The sequence below is a fragment of the Dermacentor andersoni genome, chromosome 8 (genome assembly GCF_023375885.2).
Source record: "Dermacentor andersoni chromosome 8, qqDerAnde1_hic_scaffold, whole genome shotgun sequence".
Taxonomy (NCBI): Eukaryota; Metazoa; Arthropoda; class Arachnida; order Ixodida; family Ixodidae; genus Dermacentor; species Dermacentor andersoni.
The window spans coordinates 7,043,578-7,069,866 of record NC_092821.1 but is presented as its reverse complement, the minus strand read 5'-3'; the positions used below and the strand labels follow the sequence as shown (position 1 = coordinate 7,069,866).

At 46.9% G+C, this 26,289-nt stretch overlaps 1 protein-coding gene across 2 annotated transcripts; it reads right to left on the bottom strand.

Moving 5' to 3' along the window:
* Window positions 1–1,806: 1,806 nt before the first annotated feature.
* On the bottom strand, window positions 1,807–4,684 carry LOC126526677 (uncharacterized). 2 transcript variants are annotated; one of them, XR_011896218.1, is made up of 3 exons: window positions 4,597–4,613; window positions 3,837–4,274; window positions 1,807–1,959 (listed from the first exon to the last, which is right to left on the bottom strand). XR_011896218.1 is itself a non-coding variant. In XM_055068239.2 (3 exons), exons 1-2 carry the CDS (start codon window positions 4,630–4,632, stop codon window positions 3,855–3,857), a joined length of 432 nt encoding a protein of 143 aa, XP_054924214.1. In that variant the 5' UTR covers window positions 4,633–4,684; the 3' UTR covers window positions 1,807–1,959; window positions 3,837–3,854. The 2 variants fall into 2 exon arrangements, 1 of the variants encoding a protein (XP_054924214.1); XM_055068239.2 differs by lacking the exon at window positions 4,597–4,613 and adding an exon at window positions 4,621–4,684.
* Window positions 4,685–26,289: the final 21,605 nt, after the last annotated feature.

Below are 26,289 nucleotides of genomic sequence, written 5' to 3'. Positions count from 1 at the left end.
AACAAGAAACATGATAGTACCAGACGAAAGAACACAAAAAGACATAATCATCTAGTCATATAGTGCGTCATAAGGCTCTTTAAGGCTATTGCAGTCGGATACAAAACGCGGAAAAAAAGAAAACTTATAAATGTCTGTGTTTGCAAAGTAAGGGGTTAGAAAGTGTCTTTGGTAATGTCGCGTATGTCTTGTGGCCAAAGGGGAAAGAAACTGTGTCTGATGAATAGCCATTTTACCGTTAAGAAGTGAGTTTAAAAAATTCAAACGACATTTTTTTCTTCTCGATTCAAGTAGCTCAATGTTGCTAGCTTTCATGAGCTCAGAAGGAGTATTAGTATACTTGAATTTGGAATAGATGAAGCTGACAGCGTTTCGCTGAATCCTTTCTGACTTCCTAATGTTAAGCCTAGTATAAAGATCCGAAACAATAGAGCAATATTCAAGCTTAGGTCAAATGAATGTGAAGTAGCTATGAAGTTTTGCATTGGGAGTAAAATTACGAAGTTTATGTCTTAAGTAACAAAGTTGGCAGAAAGCTGAAGAGCAAATGTTATCAATGTGCAGATTCCAAGAGAGTTATTAGTGATTGTCACTCCTACGTATTTGTAACAGGTAACCTGGTTCAAAAGAAGAGATGTCAGGTTATAAATATATTTGTCCCATTGATCCATTCGTTCCCTTTTATTTAGATATTCCTTATTATTTTCTACATTTCAATTTCAACTGCAACTTTCCTGGGCTTCATTGTGCGTCTGCTTTCTATGGTCATGATTAACAAAACCTCCTAGCAGCTTCCCAGCTGTTTGAGAATGAACTTCTGCTGATAACACAAAATTCCTCAGGCAAGATTCGTCACAGGACATTTCGCGCGCTTTCGCACGCTCTCTCTATTATTTCCGTTCGCTCATTGGTAATGAAGTAAAAGCGCCGTGCAAGCCATCGCCAGTACGTTATGTTCAGGCAATGATGGAATCAGGCTTTCCTGATGTTCCTTCACAAGTGCCACCAGTGTGGTTTCTTAGCATGAGTGCGAGATATTCCATTCACGCTACAACCCAGCCAAACCATACGAAGCGTACGTCTTACCACTGCAATCATCACCTCCACATTGCGCATCATGCGTAGCCAATGTTGCTCGCATGAGCTCATTGAAACGTCACCGCTTGAGCTGAACTCCGCCGGTGGGCGGTCTTCTGGTGATGCGCACATGCCAGCTAGTCACCATAGCACGAAGTTGATTACCTATGTCAGCTGTCGAAGAAGAAAGAGTTTTACGAAATTGTTTTGTTTGTTGTGCCGCATGGCGCCTTCTTTCCACTCTTTGCGCCATTCTCCATTTGCTCTGGTGCCATGCATTGCCCTTATTGAATAGATTGGGCACTTTGTGATGCGTCTGACACGAAGACCACAAAAATAAAGTGAAACGCGCAAAATAAGTACCCCAACGCTACGTGCTTAGAGCACCCTTGAGCGCAGCCACGTGGATTCTCCGTTTCTTTTGTATTCTGCGGCATAGATCGCTCATTCAGAGCTGCACGCCTGCACTGCAGCACGCGCCACCACCAGAAAATGCGCAAGGCTTCAGCAATCGCCAATTCGCTTTTGTTTCACAATTGTGGTCACTTGGCAAGTGGAACGCCAGGAGACGCTTGCTACTAAACTTTCGCTTTTCTTTGCTGCTACAGGAAGCTCCATCTCTTGTGTTGGTTCTCGTGCATATAAATATGAACATAAGGGACTTATCGCTAAAGACATTGAGAGACGGGACATCACATAATCAACAAAACAGCACGCAATTTACACCAGTTCTTCAGAAGGTGTTTACTGATCTTGCGATGGAAGTAATAATGTAGTAGTGAAGCCGTCGCGCACGTTAGCAACGTTTTATTTCACGCAGGCAGCGGGCTCTTGTGTTTGTACGTGCAGGTCCCCATTTGAATATTTCTATTTAATAAATACCTGAAAAAGAAAACAGAATGAAATGAGTGAGACGCAGATAAAGCGAAACTATCTTTATATAAGAGATTGTACACAACATTAGGTTGGAAGAAAGCGTGGATTAGGTACACCCACGAGCAAAAGTATAAGACCACAGTGTAGACAAAAAAAATTCAGAATTTCTTCATAATTAACATGCATAAACGGAAACTGATGAGTGCACTAGAAAATTCCTAATGCCAAATTTGGACTGCACTCTTTGATTCAAAGTTCAATTAACTGGCAAATCAGAAAATGATTTGATCGAGCAATCCCTGCTCCGTATACTTCTGCTGACGGGTGTACGTCTAGTGGAAGTAGAAGCCTGTGTAAAAGTTAAAGCAGCCAGATATAATAAGCTGTACACGAAAAAAGACTAGAAACTAGTATTCAAGAGCCGCTTCAAGAACCACATTTGCGTCCGGCCACCGGGTTACCTGAAGCACTGAGCAACACCGTCCAAATATCTTTCTGCCACAAGTTCAGGGCCTCCGACCTACACTTGTCTGATATCTCTCTGTTCCTTCCCAAACGACGTCTAAAATTTTCCTGAGCAATTACTTCCACAGGCGCAGACGACCATCTTGACGTTATAGGCTGATCTGGCCTTCCTACAACATGTGTTCCTACAAATCCTTTGTGTTATTCTTGATGCGTGCTACCAGCGCAAACGTAGATGGGGTGCGTAAAAAAGACGCAAACACCGCTGTTACCGGACTACAACTGCAATTTTATAAATCACAGTGCTACGCGAGGCAAGTACTATAAAACAGACCAGCCGTGGTTGCTTAGTGGCTAAGCTGTTGGGCTGCTGAGCATGAGCTCGCGGGGTCGAATTCCGGCCACGGCGGCCGCATTTAGATGGGCGCGAAATGCGAAAACACCCATGTACTTACATTTAGGTGCACGCTAAAGCACCCCAGGTGGTCAAAATTTCCGTAGTCCTTCAATCCGGCGTGCCTCATAATGAGAAAGTGGTTTTGGAACGTAAATCCCCGGGATTTAATTTTTTTACCATAAAACACCTAGTTGCTACCACCGCACAGTTTGCTTACAGATACTCTGTTTATATATATTTTTTGCAAGGGCAAAAGTAGCAGTGCTGATGCTGTTTTTACATTCTTTTCCGACGCTAAATACATCGAAGACCGACCACCGGGTACAGAGGCAAAGCGGCGCAAAACACGTATACTATCAAAGAGCGGACGACACTGATAATACACGTCGCCTACGTCGACTGAAATCAGAACCCAATAGTTTATCATGCGAGGCGTTTAGCATTAAAAATAAGGGTTAGTGCACTAGGAACATGTTTGTTGGCATCATGAATAAAAAACCAATGCCGTACTTTATTCAGATAATTAAAGGCCTGCATGAGTTGCAACATTTTTTTTATATTTTAAGCTTTATACTTTGTGTAACACAGTGTTTAGTAAATTTCAGTAGCATTTCAGCTTTCCTTGCTGGCTGCGTCTTTTCTCCATGGCCCGTGTAATTTGGCACCGTTAACACCAATAATAAATTCAGCAATCAAGTAGCCTACCTGATAGCATTACTTCGTGTTATTCATCAAGAAAGAACACAGTCCCCCGACAGGTGAATGTATTCAGGCACCTTTTGCGAACTTTTCCAGAAGAAGAGTTACTATTGCCTATAAAAGCTCATTCTATTCCCCCGTAAAAAAAGCAGCATTCTTTAATTCGATACTCATTTTATTAAAATAATTATGGTATTATACCACCGCATCTGGTAAGAATAGTCTTTCTCGCTTGCCTACGTCAAAAAGAAGCGTGAATCTGTATTGCTCTGAAATTGAATGGGACACGTCGGCAGATCGTGACATACATGGGAAGGCTCACCTCAACACTAGAAGCAGCTTAACCATGATAGCCGTAGCCATGACCGTAACCAAAGCCATGGCCGTAGCCAAGACCCACAGCCTTGACGGCGACGCCAGCGTGGCCAAGGCCGCCATAACCATAGCCGAGGCCATGGCCGTAGCCGTAGCCGTGTCCATGGCCGCCATACCCGTGTCCAAGTGCGTGGACGGATCCGTAGTGGACGCCTGCGCTGTATCCTTTCCCTCCACCGACGTGAGCGATTTTAGTGACGTGACCCACGCCATAGCCATGACCGTAGCCGTGACCGTAGCCTCCGTGTCCTCCGTATCCGAATCCATGCCCGTAACCAAAGCCGAGACCGTAGCCATGGCCGTAGCCACCATATCCAAGACCAGCTCCAAGGCCGTAGCCACCCCCGTAAGCCAGGCCACAGAGGCCAAGAAGTGCAAGGATCAACTGCAAACAAAAATGGCTGAAAATTTTCCTTCATGCATTCCTAATATATGATCAATGTAGTGAAGAAGGGAGCGCATATTGTATATTCCCGCTTATCGAGGCGCGATTATGGTGCGCCCTATTGGGGGACACAAGGCACCTTTCCAAAAGGCTCGTTTGCGGAGGCCACACTTTCTGTGTAGCACCCGTACTCGGTTACAAGCACTTTTGAGTCTTTATGCACTTCCCAAGCGCACTTTTGAATGTTCCCCACATGGCAGGTAAGACATAAATAAAACATTGCATGGAAATAACCTCAGCTTAACCGTAGAGTGCGCCTCACATTAAATAAGCACTTCGGTCTTACGGTGGCGTTCATGTTTCTAAAGCTCCTGGTGAAGCCGTGCAAGAGAAGAGACGATAAACGAAACACCTCCGATTTATATACGTTTCAGCGGGACCTTTTTTTCTTTTTCGTAGTCTGTTCATTGAGCACAAGAGGTGTGGCACGACTGAAACTACCTTCACTTACACAATGAGCGCATTCTGTGTCAATGCCCTCGGGGCACTTAAGCAAGCGCGAAGTAACAAAAATAAAGGCAGTGTGGCGGTTTGTGGGTCAGCACTCGCCTATTGGAATTCCGACTCTGTTCGATGGTGCGTTAGAGTCGACCCCAATTATATTCTGTACAATAAATGGAGACACGACAGTCGGGTCAAATGAACCCGTGCGTTAAGTTGTTAACACACGTCTTTTATTGCCAGAGTATATGCACAGAAGATACTAAGTCAAGATACTGGCAAAGTGCATATAGGATAGCGATCTGGGCTGGAACAAAGTGTAAATTTGGGCGTGTTGCTATATGTTGCATCAAACAACAAATAACAGTTCGTCACACCGAATAGAATGAAAAATTATGACACGTGCGTAAGTGTGCCGTCGTTATCGCTCCTCCTCAAAGAAATCATGTTTCTTGCACGTCGATGATGGCGCTCATTTAATTAATTTTGTTATCTTGATTTGCAGTAGCATCGCCTTTCTTGCTTGCTATTTATCTTAACTCTCTTTCCACCTCCCTCTTCAAACACTTGTTTAGATTTGTTGTGTGCGCAATAAAGAATTGGCTGACAGTCAGCGCATCTTCTGTCTTCTTTTTTAGGTCCTGTGTCTTACGCTGTTCATTGATTTTTAATCCAGGCTTGTCGGTCGATCATCTTGCAATGGCACGAAGTGTGCACCAGTAGGATCAAGGGCACAAGAAACAAAATGGACACACAATCACAAATTTTCGAGAAGGAAATTTTATTTGCGGATTGGCTGTACTTATACACAAAGACGACTAGCGCGCTGTGATTTCAGTGCCACTATTTCTAAAATAAGGGAGCGCTAAAATATGTTTGAATCACAGTTTGTTATATTTCAAATTTTGCATGCTTCTTTGTTGTATCAGTTAGCAACACTTAAACTGCTAGGTATTGGGTTTTCTATGAGCGTAGGTACCACCAACCCCCACATAAAATATTGTTTTAAAATATAGCCTTTGTGTGTTTTTATCGTTTCTTTTTGTTACCTCATTTTTGCGGCACTAACTTCATGCGACTCCTTTAAAGCTTTTGGGAACATTCTGGTCCATGCCAACAGGTTCGAATCCTGGCAAGAAGTGCCCGAGAGCACCCACCTATGGCTCGCGCCACCACACTGACGCTTTCGTCGAATTCTTCCACATTCCATGCCGCTCATAATGCCGGCGCATCATAGGCGTCACTGTAGAAGCACACTCAGATTGCATGCCGAGCAATACTCAATCAATACGCGTAGCACGTAGCCACTCTTCTATTCCCGCGTGATACCTTCCCATGCCGTTCTTATTCTCCACTTTCTTACAAGGAGTACTGGAAATATTTATTCATATCGCCTTTCCGACCAGCGCATATTATAGCATTATGATAAACTGCTATCGCACTGCCGTTATCTGTGTGCGTGTGCTCTGTGTTGCTTACGACGTCTGCTTACCTTTCTATGAGATCTGTTATATTCATAATAAGATAGTTGAAAATCAGATACCATCGTGACCCCATCTTCTCATGTTGCTAGTGCTGTGCGGAGAATTTGATATACGCCTAGGAAGTCGGAAAACTTACTAACTCCTCTTCAGGCCTGATAATTTATATGAGCAAAGTTAGCTTTGCATCGGTAGACCCGCCAGGTTGACAAGAAAGCAACAGATGGCACAGCCAGCGGCTAAGATTTGTGCCTTACTTCCTTCGCAACACACTTCATTACAACTTCTTAGCCACTACAACTGGGCAGGGCCAATGAAGATACTGATGTCTCGTAAACAACGAAGCCGATGTTAAGAAATCAGGCCCTGGAATCCCAGCAGGGTTTAGTGATGGATCGTATATTTTGCCGACTAATCTGCACGTAAACAAACTTTTCTGCCTTTAACTTTCGAAATATTCCTAAACCACAATATTACTTCCGATATATGTAATTTCACTAAATATGTGCCACAGTATGTAAGATGCCTGGTTCCTAAGATGGCAGCGTTCCATATATAGACCCTCAATTCCAAACTTATCAGTAAAACAAAATCATCATCATCAGTCTTTTTTGAGTTCACTGCAGGACAAAGGCCTCTTCCTGCGATCTCTAACTAGACCTGTTCCAACTTCCGCCTGCGAATTTCTTAATTTCATCACCTCACCTAGTCTGCCGTCCTCGACGGCACTTCCCTTCTCTTGGCACCCATTCTGTAACCTGAATGGTCCACCGGTTACCTAACCTACGCATCACATGACCGTCTGAGCTCCATTTCTGTCTCCTAATGACAATTCGAATATCGGCTATCTCCGATTGCTCTTTGATCTACACAGTTCTTTTCCAGTCTCAACATTACGCCTAGCATTCCTCATTCCATGACTCTTTGTGTGGTCCCTAACAAGTTTTCGAGCTTTTTTACAGTCTGCAAGTTTCCGCCCCACATGTCAGCACCGGTAGAATGCATTGATTGTACACGTCTATTTTTAATGATGATGTTAAGCTTCCAGTCAAGATGTGATAACGTCTGCCATATGCGCTCCAACCCGTTTTGATTCTTCCGTAAGTTTCCTTATCATAATCAGGGTCCCCTGTGAGTAATTTTCCCATACGTATACGTATTCCTTCGCAGTCTTTATAGGCTTACCGGCGATACTTGTTCGCTTGCCAGGCTATGGACCATTATCTTTGTTTTCTGCATATTAACCTTCAACCATACCCTTATATTTTCTCTTTTATGGTCTTCAATTATTTTTTGTAAATCGTCCCCAGTGTTGCTGAACAGGACAATGTCATCTGCAAATCGAAGGTTGCTGATATATTTGCCTTTATCTTTACTCCTAAGCCGTCCAAATTTAATAGCTCGAATATTTCTTGCAAGCATGCAGTGAATAGCATTGGACAAACCATAGGCGTTTTCCGCTTTTTTTATAAATATCTTCCTATTTTCTTCTGGAGAATTAAGGTAGCTGTAGAATCTGTGTGGATACTTTCCAAGATATTTACGTGAATGTCCTCTACTCCTTGAATACGTAATACCTCAATGACGGCTGGTATCCCGACTAAATAAGATACCTTTCGTAATCTATGAAGGCCATATAGAGAGGCTAATTGTACTCTGCATATTTCTCGATTGCCTGATTCATCACATGGATGTAATCCATTGTACAGTATCCATTCCTGAAGCCAGTCTGTTCCCTTGGTTTACTTGAGTCAAGTGTTGCCCTTGTTCTATTAGAAATTATATCGGTGTATATTCCATACAATACTGGAAGTAAGCTAGCGGGCCATAATTTTTCAATTCTTTCACGTCTCCGTTTTCGTGGATTGGTATAATGTTAGTACTCTTCTAGTTCTCTGCAAAGCTTGAAGTCGAGAGTCATTAGAAAGTTTTAGATTAGCGTGCGCAACTTACAGCGTACGCTATATGCTATAGTGTAGAGTACGCTAAGCAGTGCATGTTTCTTACAGTTTTAGTTGGCCGGCGAGATTTGCGGATCTCAGAGGCCAAATACCGTCGTTGCGGCTATTTACCAACTGTAGCGATAGGTGGCGCAGAGATCTCAAATGTATCCGATCAGGAAAGTATATAAGTATATAAGTAGATCAGAAATGTATACCGATCAGGAAAGAAACCATTTATGATTACTGAAAGGGAAGCTCATTACTTTTCGCAGCGAGATCGGGATGCCTTAGAAGACGGACCCATGAAGCGAGATATAAGAAGGAAGAAGCATGTGCTTGCTGCGGTAAAGCTAGGGAAACGACGGAGCATTTTTTATTAGAATGTGAAGACGTCGACCCAGCGGTCGATTTAGGCACCACTGGCCTCCTTGAAGCCCTTGGGTTCAGCGCGAGCAGTGGTAAAGCAAACAAGTCCGTAATAGGCATTAGTAGGAGGTGATTGGAGGATTGGTGGAAGCAAAGTAGGGAAACGACAAAAGACGGAGACGTACAAAAGCACAGATCGCAGTAGGGGATAAGAAAATTTGGGGTGGGTAGTTCATAGTGTTTTCTTTTTCTTTTTTCATTGTTTAACCTAGGTAGGACATTAGGCAGTATAATAGCAAGAGCTTGGTGGCGCAACCCACCGCCCCGTTCCAAAGGGGTGCTCATAACATCTATCCATCCATCCATGATGGATTGGCGGATTGGTGGAAGAAAAGTAGGGAAACGACAAAAAACGGAGAGGTTCAAAAGTACAGTTCGCAATAGGGGGATCAGAAAATTTGGTTGTGGAAGTTCATCGTATTTTTCTTTTCTTTTTTTATTGTTTAACCTAGGTGGGACATTGGGCAGTATAATAGCAACAGTTTGGTGGCGACCCACCGCCCCGTTTCAAAGGGGACGCTCATAACATCCATCCATCCGTCCATGAATTGTTTCGGTGCTCTTCGGATTACGCGTGGTGACCGGGATCGGACGGACAGACGACTGCGAGAGCGCCGTGACTACGACAAATAGATGAGTTCTGTCCTTTAATATTTTGAGAATGTAGATTTAGGCTAGTTTTTAGATCTAGGCTAGTCAGGTGAAGTGCTCGCGAAAAAGCAGGTCAGTGACCTAATGGACGGGTCTTTTCCGACCGGCTGCTATAGATGTGCAGGGCTCATTTGTGAGTTAACTAGTTTAGACAGGTAGTTAGTATTTCTTTTCTTGGTGATGGGCTTCTTGCGGTAGGCAGAATTTTATTTGAGCACGTTGTTCCAAGTGGCTGTTTTCTAGCTTTTTGTGGTAGCGATAATAGAGTGCTGCTAAGATGGTCAAGCCACTGAAGGTTAAATGCAAGGAGTGTGAGACGTCGGTTAACTGGCAGGAAACACGAATCTGTAGAGGAGGCCGAAGGCACGGATTTTATGTGCAAAAGCTGCGTATTGAGTGCACGCCTGGTCAGGGCTGACGAAGTGAACACCAGCCTAGCGTTACGTATGGATGCTCTAGAAAATGAGCTACAGGTAGAGAGGGCAGAGAAACGCAGACCCCAAGAGCAGCTTGGCGAATTGTTGGGCGAAAATATGGCTGACACCGCCATGCCAAGTCACATTGGCGGAATTTCCAGCGCTAGCGACGTGGATGGGGCCTGCATTCGCATGGGCAGCGATAGGAACGTAGGTCAGGCAGGTTCAGACAGGAATAGCTACGCACACGTGGAAAGTAGGAAAGAGGAGGGGAGCAAGCTAACCCCAAGGACTGAGGTCATAGTCAATGATAAGAGGCAGCATAATGTGGAAGTTAGGAGGGAGGAAGGCAATACCGTAGTGCTTATTGGTGGTGACTAAAATATGAGTAGGTGCAAAAGAACTATAATGGAGCGTATAGAGGATGATAAGCGGGTAGGCAGGACAATGGACGCAGTACTGAGAGACAAAAAGCGAACTTTCTAAGAATGTTGCAGATCGCAATTTGGTAGTGGTAGCGGTGGGGTTAAATGATGTCCTGAATAGCGAAGCCGCAAAAGTAGTGGAAAGATTAGCGGAGGGAGTTGACGATTTAAGGGTAATACCACAAGTCCAGATCCTGGTATGCACAGTGTCGGAGGTCCAAGGACGGAACGGAGAAATTACCAAGGACGTTGTGGCTGTTAATCGGGAGATAAGAAAGCTAAGCAAGGAGGAAGGCTTTGAAGGGGCATACATAAACAGAGAAGTGCATAGAGCAGGCTTTGTCGGAGGCTTTACACGAGAGGGCATCCACTTTAATGGAAGGCTCGGAGCCGACATTGGCTGGCGCCTGAGAGGCCGGGCAGTACCTTTTTTAGGGGGTTCACTGCGGTTCAGGGTGTAGGGATAGGTAGAAATAATGTAGAAAGTGCAACAATATAGGCTGACGCCAATAAAATGGCCACGAGGAGATCCAGGAAGAAAACTACAAAAAGGAAATTTAACACCAGGATCAGCTGCATAAACAAGCAAGGTGGTAGAAATAGAGCGAAGTGGTTAGAAATAGAAGAGCAGTTAAAGGACGAAGTAGGTGTATACGCGCTATGCTACACACATCTCAGGAATCTAGAAGACCAGCCGCTCATTGACGGCTATGGCTCAGTAGGGAGCAACAGAACAACAACGGAGCGGAAAGAAGGAGGAGTAGGATCAAATTCAAGGAACCGTCAAGGAACAAATTGCTAAAGAATAAAGTTAACTTGCAAAGAACATGTCTGGGTATCAAGTACAATCGCCGGTAAAAAGACATGGCGAGGCGAAGTTTATTTAGGGAGAGGGGACAAATGCAGGCAAGAGAACAAGGCTGTAGTGAAGTGTCTCAATGAAGATATAAAGCAGTTTGGAGAAGGGGCCGATATTATCCTGCTGGGTGACATGAATGGCCACATCGAGAATCTGGATGGATACACAGATTGTAACGGGAAGCTTATGCTAGACTTCTGTGAGGGACCCAACCTAGTTAAAGTATATGGAGAAACTAAGTGTGAGGGGCAAATCACGGTGGGTGTCCCGTAACAGGCAAACGACCGTTGAATACTGCTTAAAGCAGCAGGGGATGTATAACAAGGTCTTAATAGACAAAGAGGGGATGTACAGCCTCGGAAGTGATCATAAGAGCATTTGCCAACAGCTGGGAGCCCTGCTCAAAAGAGGAATGCAAAGAAGTCAAAAAGAGTACGCAAAATTAAATGAAGAACAAATAGGGCAAATAGCGGCTGGCATAGAGGAAGCAATAGAGAAACATCCCATGGAAAAGTGGGACTATAATCAGAACTAATCATTAGTACCAAAGTAAAAGAAGTATAAGGGGTAAACAGCTGGAGAGAAAAGAGGAAGCCACAAAGTTGGTGGAATAAGGAAATGAGGGAGGCCATTGAACAACGCCGGCTGGCATCACAGGAACACAGAGAAGCAAAGAGGGCGCAGTTATCTGAAGGGGAAATAAACCAAAAATGGAAATTTTATCCACAAAAGAAAGAACAGGTGCAGGGCCTCGTCCAGGCTCAAATAAAGCAGTCCTCTGATTGCTGGCTGTCTGAAGTTGGCGATGCCACTAAAGGGGGGTCAAGAAAATTCTGGAGACATATAAGCTGGCTGGGTAAAGCGGATCACAGAAAGCAGGAACAAATTCACGATGCCGGGGGAAAATGTTTAGAAGGAGATGACGCTGTGAACTGCATTGGTTCAGTTATAGCTGAGTCATTTAGGAAACACGATAGGACCATCGCCCAAAATAAGGGATCAACACCGGATAGCACAATAGAAAACTGCTTAGGACTGACCAATCTGAACTGGAAAATGGCGGAAGCAAATGTTCCAAAATACACGTCCGCAGGAATAGAAGAAATTCCAAATAAGTTAACTAATGAACTTGGCCCAAGGAGCAAGGAAACGCTGATAAAAGCATTGGAGGCAGTCATAACAAATAAGCAAATTCCGCAGAGCTGGAAACAGAGTAAAATGAATTTAATTTATACAGGGAAAGGCGATAAGACGAAGATAAAATCCTTGTGACCAATTACGATAACATAAATTATATATAGGCTGGCGATGCAGCCTGTGAAATTAAAAATGCAGTCATGGGTAGAAAGTAATAGAACACTCAAAGAATTTCAGAATGGGTTCAGAAGTAGTAGGCGCTTAGATGATAGCTGTTCGTGCTTTCCCTGTGCATAGAAATAGCTAAGGCGGAAAATAGACTTCTTTATTTAGCCTTCCTGGACAAAAGCGGTGGATACGAGCAAGTGAACAGGAAACTCCTGTGGAACATATTAAAAGATCAAGGTATCGGTCATGAGGTAATTTATTTCCTACAGGAAATATATCGAGAACATAATGTTGAAATAACATGGGAAGGAATTAAGAGTACCTCAACTGTCGAGGTACACAAAAGATTAAGGCAAGGTTGTCCAGTATCACCGCTGTGGTTCATGATTTATATGATAATTATGAAAAGAAGGCTACAAGGAAGCAATCTACGGTATATTCTGTCGTGCAGGTTAGGCGAAAAGGTTGTTGTGCGACGACTACCGGGTTTAATGTCTGCGGATGATATTGCACTGTTAGCAGATAGCCAGGAAGATTTGCAAACTCTGGTTGATTATTGTGGAGACGAAGGAGACGGTTTAGGTACCAGTTTTAGCGCAGCTAAGCCCGGTGGGATGTTTTTCAGCTATACAACTGATCAGGAGCTTACAATACAAGGCCATGAAATACCCCGACTAGCGGAATAGAAATATATGGGGGTATGGATAAACAAAGGGCAGATTTACACGGAAAAGGACGAACAGTCTCTCATTGCAAAAGTGAGAATAGATTGCAGGATAATGAAGCGAAATGAAATGAAATATAATAAAATTTATCGCATGCCAGGATAATGAAACATAGGGCATTATGAGGGTACAACAGGTATGAAGTACTGAGAGGTATTTGGAAGGGAATAATGGTGCCGGTGCTTACTTTCGGGAATGCGTTCTGCGCTCAAGTGCAGAAGTTCAGTAGAGACTAGAAGTAAATCAGGGAGCTGTTGGAAGATTAGCACTGCGTTCCAAAGGTAAAACCACAAAGGAGGCAGTACAGGTGGATATGGGCTGGGCATCGTTCGAAACACGAGAAGCTCAGAATAAAATCTTGTACGAAAAAAGCCTGAGGAAATTGGACGATAACAGGTGGACAGCTAATGTATTTAAATAACTTTCCATGAAGATCATTGACTCACACTGGCGGAAAAGAACTAGGAATCTAACCAGTAAGTATGCCAGACACGAGGACGGAGAAAGACAGAGCATTAAACGACAGTTAAAAACGCGGAAGGTAGAAATTGGGTAAATTAAATGGAAAAGAAGCGTAGTGTTAAACTATATCGATACTGGAAACAGCAGATGAGGAAGGAAGCGTTTTGTGATAAGTCAAGAGTCAGTGCTCTACCATTTGAAGCTAGGTCAGGATGTCTTTGAACGCGCAGCTATAAAAAGGCATTTAACCAAGAAAAAGACAGATGTACTGTGCGTGGTCAATCTGTAGAAACAATAGAACACCTCATACTAAAATGTGATGGTATCCATCCCGATGTCGATGCGTGCAGAGTCGCGCTTCCTGAGGCTCTAGGGTTTAGAGATAACAATAGTCATGTAAATAAATATGCGGCGGAAAGTAGCAAGAAGCGATTGGAAGATTGATGGCTCAAAAGCAGAGAAGTGGCATAAGGTTAAAATTGTAGGAAGACGTGTTTCAAGAAAATGGCAAATTTTAATAACTTACAACGCAATTAAACAAAAATAAAAAGCTGAGCATGGTGGCATCTGCCATCGCCCAGTTTCAAATGGGACGCTCCTACCCACCATCCATCCATCCATGACATCTCGAAACAATTTATGTTAACTCAAAGGCAAGCTCATTGCTTTCCTAAGCGAGATCGGGATGCCTTAGAACACGCACCTATAAAGCGAGATACATGAAGGAAGCAGAATCATGGTGCTTGCTGCGGTAAAGCGAGGGAAACTATTGAGCAAGCTTTATCGGAATGTGAAGACGTCTATCCAGTGGTCAATTTAGGCACCACTGGCCTCCTTGAAGCCTTGGGTTCAGCGAGAGCAGTGGAAAAGTAAACATGTCCTCAATAGGGATTAGTAAGAGGCGATTGGAGTATTGGTGCAAGCGAAGTAGGGAAACGACAAAAAACGGAGACGTACAAAAGCACACTTCGCAATAGGAGATAAAAATTTGGTTGGAAGAGTTCATAGTGCTTTTTCTTCTTTTTTATTGTTTAACCTGGTAGGACATTAGGCAGTATAATAGCAAGAACTTGGTGGCGCAACCCACCGCCCCATTCCAAAGCGGACGCCCATAACATCCGTCCATCCATTTATTTCGTTAGGCCTTGACTCGTTCGAAACGAGAAGGGATCTCGAAAACGCCTCAAGGTTATCCATAATACTCTGTCGTCAAAGCAGCCTGAAACTAAGCGAAAGCCGTTTACACAATTAGTAGCTACGGGCGAAATGCATTTTACAAAAGCAATCCGAAGCGGCTGCGCAGAGCGTAGCACTTGGTTGCCAGATGAGGAAAAGCTACGGATTTGTAGGCAGCGGGTGCGGCCCGGCGTCGCTTGCGTTGACTGTGCTGTCGGTTTGTAGCCAAATGTCACAGTGGTCGTCTAGGATGCATGAACTGGCTTGACAACACAACGGCGTTGATGTGGCGATCCCTATTAGTGAGGCCTGCATGAGAAAGGGCATTCTCGTTACCAGCATAGTTGCGGTGGCATGTCACGGGTGATTGCAGCATTGGGGCGGTATATATAGTCCATCCGGAGTAGCTGCGCAGAGCGTAGCACTTGGTTGCTAGATGTGGAAAAGGTCCGGAGTAGGAGGCAGCGGGTACGGCCCGGCGTCACTCGCGTCGAACTGTGCTGTCGCTTTCTCACCAAATGTCCCAGTGGTAGTCTAGGTAGCATGAACTGGCTTGACAACACAACGGCGTTGACGTAGCGATCCATAATAGTGCTGCCTGCATGAGAAAGGGCATTCTCGTGACCAGCAGAGTTGCGGTGGCGTGTCACGAGTGATTGCTGCATGGGGGCTGTATTTGTAGTCCATCCGAAGCGGCTGCGCAGAGCGTAGCACTTGGTTGCCAGATGTGGAAAAGGTCCGGAGTTGCATGCAGCGGGTACAGCCCGGCGTCGCTTGCGTTAAACTGTGCTGTCGATATGTCGCCAAATGTCCCAGTGGTAGTCTAGGTCGCATGAACTGGCTTGACAACACAACGGCGTTGCCGTGGCGATCCATAATAGTGAGGAAAGCATGAGAAAGGGCATTTTCTTTACCAGCATAGATGTGGTGCCCTGTCACGAGTGATTGCAGCATGGGGCGGTATTTGTAGTCCGTCCGAAGCGGCTGCACACAGCGTAGCACTTGTTTGCCAGAAGTGGAAAAGGTCCGGATTTGGAGGCAGCGGCCCGGCGTCGCTTGCTTTGATTGTGCTGTCGGTTTGTCGCCAAATGTCCCAGTGGTGGTCTAGGTCGATTCATCAGGTTTGACAACAAAACGGCGTTAACGTGAAGATCCATAACAGTGCGACCTGCATGAGAAACGGCATTCTTGTGACCAGCATAGTTGCGGTGGTGTGTCACGATTGATTGCAGCATGGGGGCGGTATTTGTAGTCCATCCAAAGCGGCTGCGCAGAGCGTAACACTTGGTTACCAGATGTGGAAAAGGTACGGAGTTGGAGGCAGCGGGTACGGCCCGGCGTCGCTTGCGTTGATCTGTGCTGTCGATTTGCCGCCAAATGTCCCAGTGGTAGTCTAGGTCGCATGAACTGGCTCGACAACACAACGGCGTTGCCGTGGGGATCCATAAGAGTGACGCGTGTATGAAAAAGGGCATTCTCGTGACCAGCATAGTTGCGCTGGCGTGTCACGCTTGATTGCAGCATGGGGGCGGTATTCGTAGTCCATTTGAAACGGCTGCGCAGAGTGTAGCACTCTGTTGCCAGGTGTGGAAAAGGTCCGGAGTTGGAGGCAGAGGTTACAGCCCGGCGTCGCTTGCGTTGACTGTGCTGTCGGTTTGTCGAAAATGTCCCAGCGGTAGTCTAGTTCGCATCAACAGGCTTGACAACGCAACGGCGTTGACGTGACTATCCATAATAGTGCGGGCTGCATGAGAAAGGGCATTCTCGTGACCAGCATAGTTGCGCTGGCGTGTCACGCTTGATTGCAGCATGGGGGCGGTATTCGTAGTCCATTTGAAGCGGCTGCGCAGAGTGTAGCACTCGGTTGCCAGATGTGGAAACGTCCAGAGTTAGAGGCAGAGGTTACAGCCCGGCGTCGCTTGCGTTGACTGTGCTGTTGCTTTGTTGAAAGTCTCCCAGTGGTAGTCTAGTTCGCATCAACAGGCTTGACAACACAACGGCGTTGACGTGACGATCCATAATAGTGAGGCCTGCATAAGAAAGGGCATTCTCGTGACCAGCATAGTTGCGGTGGCATGTCACCAGTGATTGCGTTGACTGTGCTCTCGCTTTGCCGCCAAATATCCCAGTTGTGACTAGGTCGCATCAACATACTGGACAACACAACGGCGTTAACATGCCGATCCATAATAGTAAGGCCTGCATGAGAAAGGGCATTCTTGTGACCAGCATAGTTGCGGTGGCGTGTTACGTAATTGTAGCATGAGCGCGGTATTTGTAGTCCAGCCGAAGCAGCTGCGCCGAGCGTAGCACTTGGTTGCTAGATGTGGAAAAGGCGCGGAGTTGGAGGCAGCGGGCGCGGCCCGGCGTCGCTAGCGTTGACTGTGCTGTCGCTTTTTCCCGAAATGTCCCAGTGGTAGTCTAGGTCGCATCAACTGGCTTGACAACACAACGGCGTTTACGTGACGATCCATGATAGGGCGACCTGCATGAGAAAGCGCATTCTCGTGACCAGCATAGTTGAGATGGCGTGTCACGCTTGATTGCAGCATGGGGGCGGTCTTCGTTTTCCATTTGAAGCGGCTGCGCAGAGCGTAGCACTTGGTCGCCTGATGTGGAAAAGGTCTGGATTTGGAGGCAGAGGGTACGGCCCGGCGTCGCTTGCGTTGACTGTGCTTGCGGGTTGGTAAATATGCCCCAGTGGTAGTCTAGGTTGCATGAACAGGCTTGATAACGCAACGGCGTTGACGTGACGATCCATAATAGTGCGGCATGCATGAGAAGGGGCATACTCTTGACCACGATAGTTACGGTAGCATGTCACGGGTGATTGCAACATGGGGGCGGTATTTGTAGTCCATCCGAAGCGGCTGCGGAGAGCATAGCACTTGGTTGCCAGATGTGGAAAAGTCCGGAGTTGGAGGCAGCTGGTACGGCCCGGCGGCGCTTCCGTTGAACTGTGCTGTCGGTTTGTCACCAAATGTCCCAGTGGTAGTCTAGGCCACATCAACTGGTTTGACAACACAACGGCGTTGACGTGACTGTCCATAATAGTGCGGCCTGCATTAAAAATGGCATTTTCGTGACCAGCATACTTGCGGTGGCGTGTCACGAGTGATTGCAGCATGGGGGCGGTATTCGTAGTCCATCCGATGCGGCTGCGCAGAGCGTGGCACAATGTGGCGACATGTGGAAAAGGTGTGGCGTTGGAGGCACAGGGTACGGCCCGGCGTCGCTTTCGCTGACTGTGCTGTCGGTTTGTCGCCAAATGTGACAGTGGTAGTCTAGGTCGCATCAACTGGCTTGAAAACACAACGGCGTTGACGTGGCGATCCATAATAGTGCGGCCTGCAAGAGAAATGGCATTCTCTTGACCAGCATTGTTGCGGTGGCTTGTCACGAGTGATTGCAGCATGGGGACGGTATTTGTAGTCCATGCGAAGCGGCTGCACAGAGCGCAGCACTTGGTTGCCAGATGTGGAAAAGATCCGGCGTTGCTGGCGGCGGGTGCGGCCCGGCGTCGCTTGCGGTGACTGTGCTGTTGGTTTGTCGCCAAATGTCCCAGTGGTAGGCTAGTTAGAATCAACTCACTTGACAACACAATGGCGTTGACTGGGCGATCCATAATAGTGAGGCCTGCATGAGATAGGGCATTCTCGTGACCAGCATTATTGCGGTGGCGTGTCACGAGTGAATGCAGCATGGGGGCTATTTGTATTCCATCCGATGCGGCGGCGCAGAGCGTAGCACTTGGTTGCCAGATGTGAAAATGGTGAGGTGTTGATGCAGCGGGTACGGCGCGGCGTCACTTGCGTTGAACTGTGCTGTCGGTTTGTCCCCAAATGTTCCAATGGTATTCTAGGCCACAACAACTGGTTTCACAACACAACGGCTTTGACGTGACGATCCATCATAGTGAAGCCTGCACTAGAAAGGCCTTTCTCGTGACCAGCATAGTTGCGGTGGCGTCTCACGAGTGATTGCAGCATTGGGGCGGTATTTGTAGTCCATCCGAAGCGGCTGCTCAGAGCGTAGCATTTGGTTGCCAGATGTGGAAAAGGTCCGGAGTTAGAGGCAGCGGGTACGGCCCGGCGCCGCTTGCATTGAACTGCGTTGTCGGTTTCACGCTGAATGTCCCAGTGGTAGTCTAGGTCGAATCAACAGGCTTGACAACACAACAGCGTTGACGTGGCGATCCAAAATAGTGAAGCCGGCACGAGAAAGGCCATTCTCGTGACCAGCATAGTTGCGGTGGCGTGTCACGAGTGATTGCAGCATGAGGGCGGTACTTGTAGTCCATCCGAAGCTGCTGCACAGAGCGTAGCAATTGGTTGCCTGATGTGGAAAAGGTCCGGAGTTGGAGGCAGTGGGTATGGCCCGGCGTCGCTTGCGTTGAATTGTGCTTTCGGTTTGTCGCCAAATGTCCCAGTGGTAGTCTAGGTTGCATGAACCGGCTTGACAACACAATGGCGTTGATGTGGCGATCCCTATTAGTGAGGCCTGCATAAGAAAGGGCATTCTCGTTACCAGCATAGTTGCGGTGGCCTGTCAAGGGTGATTGCAGCATGGCGGCGGTATTTGTAGTCCATTCGAAGCGGCTGTGCAGAGCGTAGCACTTGGTTGCCAGATGTGGAAAAGGTCAGGAGTTGGAGGCAGCAGGTACGGCCCGGCGTCGCTTGCGTTGACTGTGGTGTCGGTATGTCGCGAAATGTCCCAGTGGCTGTCTAGGTCGCATCAACTGGCTTGAAAACACCACGGCGTTGACGTGGCGATCCATAATAGTACGGCCTTCATGAGAGGAGCATTCTAGTGACCAGCATAGTTGCGGAGCGTGTCGCGAGTGATTGTAGCATTGGGGCGCTATTTGTAGTCCATTCGAAGCGGCTGCTCAGAGCGTAGCACTTGGTTGCCGGATCTGAAAAAGGTCCGGAGTTAGAGGCAGCGGGTTCGGCCCGGCGTCGCTTGCGTTGAACTGCGCTGTCGCTTTTACGCCGAATGTCCCAGTGGTAGTCTAGTTCGTATCAACAGGCTTGACAACACAACGGCGTTGGCTTGGCGATCCATAATAGTGAAGCCTGCACGAGAAAGGGCATCCTCGCGACCAGCATAGTTGCGGTGGCGTGTCACGAGTGATTGCTGCATGGGGGCGGTATTTGTAGTCCATCCGAAGCGGCTGCGCAAAGCGTAGCACTTGGATGTCAGATGTGGAAAAGGTCCGGTGTTGGAGGCAGCGGGTACGTCCCGGCGGCGCTTGCTTTGACTTCGCTCTCGGTTTGTCGCCAAATGTCCCAGTGGTAGGCTAGTTAGAATCAACTCACTTGACAACACAATGGCGTTGATTTGGCGATCCATAATAGTGAGGCCTGCATGAGAAAGGGCATTCTCGTGACCAGCATTATTGCGGTGGCGTGTCACGAGTGATTGCAGCATGGAGGCTGTATTTGTATTCCATCCGAAGCGGCTGCGCAGAGCGTAGCACTTTGTTGCCAGATGTCTAAAAGGTCCGGAGTTGGAGGCAGCGCGTATGGCCCGGCGTCGCTTGCGTTGACTGTGCTGACTGTGCGGTTTCTCGCCAAATGTCCCAGTGGTAGTCAAGGTCGCATCAACTGGCGCGACAGCACAACGGCGTTGACGTGGCCATCCATAATAGTGCGGCCTGCATTATATAAAGTAATCACACGTTTTAAAGAAAAACTGAAAAAATTAACCGATAAATTTGTACCTAAAGTAAGTTTCAGAGCCAGTCGTCACAAAGCATGGTTTACGAAAACATTAAAAAGGCTTGAAAATAATAAGAAACATCTATTCCGGGTTGCAAAGGTTAGAGATCAACCAAAAGCATGGGAGAAATATTATGAAGCAGATAAAAACTACCTTTCTACTCTACATCAAGCAAAGCGCTCTTTTTACCACTTAGAATTGCCCTAGCTACTAAAAACTAATCCCAAACAGTTCTGGAAAACACTGAAAGACGACGAACCACGAGAAATCGTACTCACCAGTGACCTGAATAAAAGGATTACAAACGTGGACTGTGCGAACTTGTTCAACACCACGTTCGCTACTGTCTTTTCTGATGAAGGGACCGCACCCCCATGTTTACCTTTGCTTGACTTTCATTGTGACATGCCGGCGATAAATTTTTGTGAAAATGGAATTTCATCAATAATAGAAAATATGAAATTGTCATCTTCTGCTGGAATGAACGAAATTAATACCAAGATGTTGAAAAACACCAAACACAACGTCTCCCTTTATCTCACCCTAATTTTTTCACAGTCACTTTCTTCAGGAGTCATTCCAGACGACTGGAGGACAGGGAAGGTCGTTCCTGTTTTCAAGTCAGGTAGGAGAAATTTCCCACTAAATTACCCCCCCATCTCTCTAACAAGCGCACCCTGTAAAACCATGGAGCATGTTATCTACTCCCACATAATAAATTTCCTTGACAGTAATCACTTTTTCCATCCTTCACAGCATGGCTTCCGCAAGGGGTTGTCATGTGAAACACAGCTTGCAGCTTTTCTACATGACATCCACACTAACCTGGATTGTAACATACAGACTGACGTGATCTTTCTTGATTATGCTAAAGCGTTTGATAAAGTGCCTCACCAACGATTACTTGCGAAACTGTCCCCGCTAAATCTACATCCTACTGTCTTAAGATGGATTGCAGAATTTCTTACTAATCGATCGCAGTACGTTGTTATAAATAATCACCTATCCACACCCATTCCAGTAACGTCAGGCGTCCCGCACGGATCGGTTCTTGGCCCGCTCCTATTCTTAATCTATATCAACGACTTACCTTTGCATGTATCCTGTAATATGCGCATGTTCGCGGATGACTGCGTTATCTAACGCACCGTACTTAAAACTTCGGACCAGATAACCCTACAAAGTGACCTTACTAATATTTCAGAATGGTGTACCACTTGGTTAATGACACTAAACCTTAACAAATGCAAAAGCATGTCTTTCACACGCAGCCATAACCCTCGGATGTTTGCGTACACAATTAATAATTTCGCTCTTGAATCAACTGACACTTTTAAATACCTCGGTGTCACTGTCTCAGACGACCTCAACTGGCGTACGCATGTGCATACCATCATTTCAGCTTCTAACAAAACTTTAGGTTTCCTAAAACGTCATTTACGGAAAGCCTCAAAACACGTAAAATTACTTGCCTACACATCACTTGTACCACCGAAACTAGAATACGCCTCAGCAGTCTGGAATCCGCATCCAGCATATCTCATCGACGCTCTTGAAGCGGTGCAAAACCGGGCCGCTCGATTCATGCATTCGTCGTACTCATATGATGTAAGCGTCGCGTCACTGAAATCACTATCTGGGCTTCCGGACCTCGTTTTACGTCGGCGCATCGCTTCCCTCTCTCTTTACCACAAATTCTTTTACAGTCCTATCCTTCATCAAGCACCATATATCACGCCCGAAACGCGCATATCATACCGGACGAGCCACTCGCTGCAAGTTTCACCACCACGCTCACGAACATCAACATTTTTAGCCTCGTTTTTTTCTTCGCGTGGAGGCAGACTGGAACGGCTTCCCGCTGCCATTGTCGACATAATCTGCCCATCCGTATTTTTACAACATGTTACTGACCATCTCCAACTGCATTGTACATGATTTTTCCTTATATGTGTGGTTTGTATTTATATACGTGTATATTGGTCTACATATATATACTTTGATATGTGTAAATACATGTGTGAATATACTTGATTATGTATACTATGTATGTGTATATATATGCGTGCTTCAACTTGAACTTTACTTGAACTAGTGTTAATTCGAATCTTGTACCCACCCCTTATGTAATACCCCAGAAATCGGGGGTCTTTAAGGAAAATAAGCTGAACTGAACTGAACTGAACATTGTGGTGACCTGCATAGTTGCGGTGGCGTGTAACGAGTAATTGCAGCATTGCGGCGGTATTTGTAGTCCATCCGAAGCGGCAGCGCAGAGCGTAGTATTTGGTTGCCAGATGTGGAAAAGTTCCGGAGTAAGAGGCAGCGGGTACGGCCCGGCGTTGCTTCCGTTGAACTGTGCTGTCGGTTTGTCCCCAAGTGTCCTAGCGGTAGTCAAGGTTGCATCAACTGGCTTTACAACACAACGGCATTGACGTGGCGATCAATATAGTGAGGCCTGCATGAGAAAGGGCATTTTCTGAACCAGCATAGTTGCAGTGGCGTGTCACGAGTGATTGCAGCATTGCGGTGGTATTTGTAGTCCATCCGACGCGGCTGTGCAGAGCGCAGCACTTGGTTGCCAGAGGTAGAAAATGTCCGGACTTTGAGGCAGCGGGTACGGGCCGGCGTCGCTTGCGTTGACTGTGCTCTCGCTTTGCCGCCAAATATCCCATTTGTGACTAGGTCGCATCAACATACTGGACAACACAACGGCGTTAACATGGCGATCCATAATAGTGAGGCCTGCATAAGAAAGGGCATTCTCATGACCAGCATAGTTGGGGTAGCGTGTCACGCTTGATTGCAGCATGGGGGCGGCATTCGTAGTCCATTTGAAGCGGTTTCACAGAGTGTAGCACTTGGTTGCCAGATGTGGAAAGGGTCCGGAGTTGGAGGCAGAGGGTACGGCCCGGCGGCGCTTCCGTTGAACTCTGCGGTCGGTTTGTCACCAAATGTCGCAGTGGTAGTCTAGGCCACATCAACTGCTTTGCCAACACAACGGCGTATATGTGACTATCCATAATAGTGCGGCCTGCATTAGAAATGGCATTTTCGTGACCAGCATAGTTGCGGTGGCGTGTAACGAGTGATTGCAGCATGGGCGCGGTATTCGTAGTCAATCCGATGCGGCTGCGCAGAGCGTAGCACTTTGTTGCGACATGTGGAAAGGGTCCGGAGTTGGAGGCAGGGGGTTCTGCCTGGCGCCGGTTGCGGAGACTGTGCTGTCGGTTTGTCGCCAAATGTCCCAGTGGTAGTCTATTTCGCATCAACAGGCTTGACAACACAACGGCTTTGACGTGGCGATCCATATAGTGAGGCCTGCATGAGAAAGGGCATTCTCTGAACCAGCATAGTTGCAGTGGCGTGTCACGAGTAATTGCAGCATTGGGGTGGTATTTGTAGTCCATCCGACGCGGCTGTGCAGAGCGCAGAACTTGGTTGCCAGAGGTAGAAAATGTCCGGACTTTGAGGCAGCGGGTACGGGCCGGCGTCGCTTGCGTTGACTGTGCTCTCGCTTTGCCGCCAAATATCCCACTTGTGACTAGGTCGCATCAACATACTGGACAACACAACGGCGTTAACATGCCGATCCATAATAGTAAGGCCTGCATGAGAAAGGGCATTCTTGTGACCAGCATAGTTGCGGTGGCGTGTTACGATATTGTAGCATGAGCGCGGTATTTGTAGTCCAGCCGAAGCAGCTGCGCCGAGCGTAGCACTTGGTTGCCAGATGTGGAAAAGGTGCGGAGTTGGAGGCAGCGGGCACGGCCCGGCGTCACTTGCGTTGACTGTGCTGTCGCTTTTTCGCCAAATGTCGCAGTGGAGTCTAGGTCGCATCAACTTACTAGAAACACAACGGCTTTAATGTGGCGATCCATAATAGTGAGGCCTGCATAAGAAAGGGCATTCTCGTGACCAGCATAGTTGCGGTAGCGTGTCACGCTTGATTGCAGCATGGGGGCGGTATTGGTTGTCCATACAAAGCGGCTGCGCAGAGCGTAGCGCTTGTTGCGAGATGTGGAAAAGGTGCGGAGTTGGAGGCAGCGGGCACGGCCCGGCGTCGCATGCGTTGACTGTGCTGTCGCTTTTTCGCCAAATGTACCAGTGGAGTCTAGGTCGCATCAACTTACTTGACAACACAATGGCGTTAACGTGGCGATCCTTAATAGTGAGGCCTATATGAGAAAGGGCATTCTCGTGACTAGCATAGTTGCGCTGGCGTGTCATGCTGAATTGCAGCATGGGGGCGATCTTTGTAGTCCATTTGACGCGGCTGCGCAGAGCGTAGCACTTGGTCGCCAGATGTGGAAAAGGTCTGGAGTTGGAGGCAGAGGGCACGGCCCGGCGTCGCTTACGTTGACTGTGCTGTCGGTTTGTTGAAAATGTCCCAGTGGTAGTCTAGGTCGCATCAACAGGCTTGACAATGCAACGGCGTTGACGTGACGCTCCATAATAGTGCGGCATGCATGAGAAAGGGCATACTATTGACCACGATACTTACAGTAGCCTGTCATGGGTGACTTCAGCATGGGGGCGGTATTTGTAGTCCAACCGAAGCGGCTGAGCAGAGCGTAGCACTTGGTTGCCAGACGTGGAAAAGGTCCGGAGTAGGAGGCAGCGGGTACGGCCCGGCGGCGCTTCCGTTGAACTGTGCTGTCGGTTTGTTACCAAATGTCCCAGTGGTAGACTAGGCCACATCAACTGGCTTTACAACACAACGGCGTTCACGTGACAATCCATAATACAGCGGCCTGCAGTACAAATGGCATTCTCGTGACCAGCATAGTTGCGGTGGCGTGTCACGCTTGATTGCAGCAAGGGGGCGGTATTTGTAGTCCATCCAATGCGGCTGCGCAGAGCGTAGCGCTTGGTTGCCAGATGTGGAAAAGGTGCGGATTTGAGGCAGCGGGTACGGCCCGGCGTTGCTTGCGTTGAACTGTGCTGTCGGTTTGTCCCCAAATGTCCTAGCGGTAGTCAAGCTCGCATCAACTGGCTTTACAACACAACGGCATTGACGTGGCGATCCATATTTATTTATTTATTATTTAATAGTATTACCCTCAGGGCCAGGGGCATTACAGAGGGGAGTGGAACATAAAAAAAAGACACTATACAGGTTTTTCTTCTGCTAATACAATGTTAGCTGAAACGTGAAGCAAAAAATTCAAGCAATTGACCGATAACAAATATAATTACATAGTTGGTTAGTTACATTGCAATACACTTGTGTTTAAAACATTATGAAACTGCGAATATTGAACAGTGGACGTGACTGCTCCAGGAAGGTGGTTCCAGTCCTGTGAGGTGCGGGGTACAAATGATTGATAACATGTTTGAGTTAAGCACGACATTATTCCCACCTTTTGTGCATGATCGAAACGAGGGGAAATGTATGATGGAGGAAGAATAAGGTAGTTGCGTAGGGCGGGACTGTAGTATATCTTGTGGAAGAGACATAGGCGGGAAAACTTGCGGCGGCAGGCGAGTGACGCAAGCTGTAGGGACTCTTTCATTAAAGTGATACTGGCAGTACGACTGTAGTTTCCTAGAACAAAGCGGACAGAGTTATTTTGGACAAGCTCGAGGGCAGAGGTTAATATAGCAGTGCTGGGGTCCCAGATTGAAGAGGCATATTCGAGTTTACTTCAGACTAAAGATTTGTAAAGGAGGAGTTTTAAAGAAACATGAGCAGATGAAAGATTGCGCCGGAGGTAACCTAACGAGCGGTTTGCATTGCTAATTATTTTGATAATATGAAGAGACCAGGAAAGAGAGGAAGTTATGTGCACACCGAAGTAGCAATAGGATGTTACGGATTCGAGAGCGGAATTCTCGAGCAAGTAGGAAATGGGGCAAGAAGTGTTACGGGAGATGCGTAATACCTTACATTTTGTAGTGTTGAGTTCCATCAGCCAGATTTT